This window comes from Gracilinanus agilis, chromosome 5 (assembly GCF_016433145.1).
Source record: "Gracilinanus agilis isolate LMUSP501 chromosome 5, AgileGrace, whole genome shotgun sequence".
Lineage (NCBI taxonomy): Eukaryota > Metazoa > Chordata > Mammalia > Didelphimorphia > Didelphidae > Gracilinanus > Gracilinanus agilis.
In genome coordinates this window covers 44356144-44360558 of record NC_058134.1, presented here as the reverse complement: position 1 = coordinate 44360558, position 4415 = coordinate 44356144, and the positions used below count along the sequence as shown (strand labels likewise).

The following is a 4415-nucleotide window of genomic DNA, read 5'->3' as shown; positions in this document are numbered from 1 at the left end:
CTCCACGGCCTGCTCTGGAGCGGCGCCCGCACTCACCTGCGCCGAAATTGCGCCCGACCTGCGCTACCGCGCCCAGTCGCAGCAGCCCCACCAGCAGCGGCAGCAGCGCCAACGCCGCCCCGCCGTGGCTCCGGCCGCCCATAGCTCCGGCTCGCCCTCCTCCTCATCCGCGGAGCAGGGGGGCTCGCTGCCCACTCTTGTCGCCGTCCCCAGCCGCTGAACCGGGAGCCCAAGGCTGGCGGCGGCGCCCCCACTGCCAGGCTGCGCTGCGCTCACCCAATCTCACCTGAGGGCTGGCGCGCTCCTGGCTTGGCCAGCCCCGCCCAACAGGGCCCAGCTTCGTACCTCCTCCCGCCTCCCTTCTGCCCCGGCCCGCCCGCCCAGGCAGCAGGGGAGCTGTTCCTGCCTGCCTCGTCTTCTTCATTCCCGACGTTCCCTCCCCTTCCACCGAAGAGGTGCCCTACACCCCGCTGAATTCTTTCCCATTCTTTAAAGTCTAACCCAGTTGCTACTTCTCCAGGGAGTCTGCCCTGGTCACCCGGCCGGTAACAGCCTCCTCCCTTAGACCTAGGGCGGCACTTGGTTCTTCATCCACCTCTTGTACATATGTATCATCGAGTGTGCTGGAAAGGGCGCTTCATTGAGAGACTGGTTCTAATCTCACTCAACTCTTATCTTCATATAGGTGAGCCTGTTTCCTCATCCCTAAAATGAGCATTGTACGTTAATTAGAAAGTGCTGGTTCAAATCCTGCCTCTGACATTTACTCCCAGTGAGACCTTGGGCAAGTCATTTAACTCCAATGTTCTCCTTTGTTAAATAAAAAAAGAGTGGGGGAAGTCGGATTGAATAGCCTTTGAGGTCCCTTCCAAATCTTTCTGGTCAGTACAACCTCCCAAATGAGGGGTATGGGCCAGAGTTCCCTTCGCCTTTATATCCATGTGCCCTCTGGGAATTTATCATCCTTGAGCACCAGCCTTATCTCCTTATTGCATTCATGTGAAGGGCCAGACCAGACCTAAACTTAGCATCTTCAGGCCTTTCCCAGTGCTCTCTGAACACAGAGTGAACGAATGATCGGAAAAAACTCAGTTTTCAAGAAGTTCACTGTTTGAGACAATGCATGTAGGAGGGCTCAACCTTTGGCCAATGGATGGTACAGTAACAGAGCAAATGTGTTCCTTAGTGTCATTTCCATCTATAAAGCCATATTGCTGATGTTCAGCAATTTGAGGGTATCAAGGACTTTGGCACTGAGAATATTTGGGGTCTTTAGTAACTGTGGCAGTGGCCAGTCCCCATCTCCATAAGAGCTACTCTCCTGGATGATGGCTTAGCAGGACTGGGCAGGAAGTAGGCATGATGGTTTGGGGGGAGAATACTTACTCCCAGGAAGGTTGGGCTTGCCTATCAATAGGTCCTTAATACATGTGGGTAAGGGGAAACTCTGCTTGTGGAGGACTCTGCTCCTCGGTCTTCCCTGTCTTTAACTTACCTGTAAGGAAGGAACCTCTCCTAGCCTCTCAGGAAACAACCTCATCCCCACTTTGGGCCCCAAACCAAAGGAAGAAAGGAAACCAAAGCTTGACTCCTTGTAGGGCACTTTGGGTAGAAACCAAGCTAAAATTCATACAAACTGAGGAAGAATCTAGAAATGAAGTAAAGGATTTCTATTTCCCATCTAGTAGATTTAAGAGTCTGTTCAGGCTGAGTTTCAGGAGTAAGATCGCATTTGTAAATTATCTAAGTCTCTCTGATTTCTGTCCCATCATCCAGCTAGCTGACTTTGGGGTCTGTCACTGCCCATGGGCACATCTATCAGAAGGTAGGTAGAAGAAAGAGAAAAAACTCAAATTAGACCATGCTGCTCCTACTGAATAGCCAGATGTAGTAGTTGCTATTGTTATCCCCATTTTACAGGTATGGAAATGGAAGTTCATAAAGGTGAATGACTTGTTCAGCAGCACATACCTGAGGTGGTAGGTGAACCCAAGTCTTCCTGACTCCTAGTCCAATATCCTGTCACCTCTATGAATGCTGCCTCTTACTTTACTCAATAGATGTTTGTTGGAATTGCATTATTGTTCAAATATCATCTTACACTTCCCTGAAGTTGGACAAACTCTGTGCCTTAGGTCATTTGATATTAAATTCCTCAAAAGTGTCAATTCACCAAAGGTTAATTGTCCGGGAGTATGAAGAAACAGACCTAGTCCAAAATCATGTAGTGAAGCAAGGAAAAGATGACAGCGCAGCCATAATGAGCCTTCAGGTGCTATAGAAAGATAGCATTTTGGCTTGTGGGATTTTGAATCAGCACAAAGAGCACTGAGGCATGATATATAAACATTACTGGAGTGGGAGGAGTTGGATTGTTCAAAAACTGGCTTTGAACTGGAAGGAAATTTAATCAGCTTATGTCTAATGCTTGCTTTGGGGTTAGAGACTTTTTTTTGTAGTCAAGAAGATAAATGAAAGGTCTCAAAATAGTTCAGTTGCCCTGCTGAAACCACACACATGTAGACACAGTGGCAGGCCACTGGCACAAGTATGAAGATAAGGAATAGACCCAGGTACCTTCATTTATGGTTGGCTCACTTCCACAGGTGAATTAGCTCCATGGTTCTGATGGAGTTGGCTCTGAGCCCAGAGCAGGTGCAGAAGAGGTCCCGTATTCTTCTTCCTGTCACCTGAACAGATGGTTCCAGTTAAAGGATGGATAATTGAGTTAACTGTGTTCTTGATCCATGAGTCAGAATTGAGCATCTTCCCTCTTCTCCATCCTCCCTCCCATTTTTGGGTACCCAGAGTAATCTGCAAGCTGAGCTGAGCTTGGAGTGGCTGGTGGTGTGGTGCACTTTATGATACACAAAGATCCTAGACTTACTTTTCTAAAATGAGACTAGCCACATCCTCTCAGGTGCACCCACAGGGCCTAGGGACTGGTTTTCTTTAACATCATTGGATGATAAAGAAAAAATACTGGAAGAGCAAATCTTCTGAGCACATTGACTTTAACATGTTTGCAAGTCACACAAAGTAAGAGGGTCTGCAGACATACCTGGTTTGTTCTGAGACCTCATCTGTCAACTCAACAGATATTTATAGGCAAAAAAAAAAGAGGAACAAAGTTGCTTGTTTACTTGTGACTGCATTAACAGGTTAAAATTGCAAGAAACTGACTCAAATAGACTTGAAATCCTAGTTGGTACAGATTTCTTCCTAATTTGTATAGACTTCTTGCAGTTGTAGTTGGCTTCTTGAAGTTAGCTATAGAGTAAAATAGCCATTCTGACAAACATTCTTATACTTATATAATTAATATGATTAGTTATCCTTTCCACATTGCAACTTTCTCTATCAAAGTTCTGACATATCTTGGGTGGACATAAGAAATTAATGGCTATAAATGTTTTCGGAGTTTTGCAGAAGACATAGACACATGGGAAGGCCAGCAGATGACACAGAAAAAGTTTAGAAACTCAGAAAGGCATACTGAACCCAACATTTATAATAAGTGTTATAATGAATTTCTAGGACAAGATGGACACCACTTTGAGTGACAAGATTGTCAGTTGGAGACCTTGGAATGTACCGAGGTGCCGTGAGCCAGGGCTAAAAGTCAGTTGGAGCCAACCCTATAAATACCCATCATGCACAACACAAGACAGCTTATTCTGGAGCAATCTTGGGAAGTGGGAGGTTTAAGAGGGAGGGTAAGCTCTATATCTGCAATTCAACTTCCTTGCCTGAGAGACTTTGAGAGACTTATATTTATCATCAAGAGAGCTGAGAGAGAGAGAGAGAGAGAGAGAGAGAGAGAGAGAGAGAGCGAGCAGTACCGCTGTCATTCAAGAAGATTATCAACAGCCTTCTCTATTCTTTGGCTTGGCTCTGGCCAAGTCAAGCCAGTTAGTGAGAAGATGAAGAATCTCCAGCCTCTACCTGATCCAGCAACCTTTACAATTTTGATCATCTACTTAGATAATTAGCAACAGCATCCCTAGATCTTCCATACTTTCCCTTGTTCCTAACCCTGTTAAGCCAGAATTAAATACAGTTGTTTGTTACCAAGTCAAAGATTGAAGTACCTTTCCTGAGTGGTAGATGTATCTAAGGCCATTGGGAAGGGGAAGATAGTCACGAAGTCAGACTCATAGCGTTATGCAGTCAGTGCACCAATAACCCATATCAACATTCAAACCAACCCCAGGTTTGAGAAACTAGAGAAGCTGACAATACACACAACTTCTCAGTGGTTCCCTGCCTGGGCAGCTGTTGAAAGGAGACAGCTTGATAGGCTCAGTCCAGCAGAGCCTGTCAGGTGGGGAGAGGCTTAGTCCTTCTACCAGTAGCACGAACACAGAGGTCCCTGTGAGAGTGTGTATACTCTCCCTCCCCATCTTTTTTTTTTT

The 4415-nt window shown here is 46.1% G+C and overlaps 1 protein-coding gene across 1 annotated transcript in view; it reads right to left on the bottom strand.

Moving 5' to 3' along the window:
• Positions 1-272: 272 nt before the first annotated feature.
• The window catches only part of TMEM158 (transmembrane protein 158), a 133250-nt gene continuing 129107 nt past the window's right edge, over positions 273-4415 (bottom strand). The window contains exon 2 of the mRNA XM_044678903.1: positions 273-560. Coding sequence (XP_044534838.1) covers positions 273-560 — 288 coding nt within the window. The remainder of the gene's footprint in view (positions 561-4415) is intronic.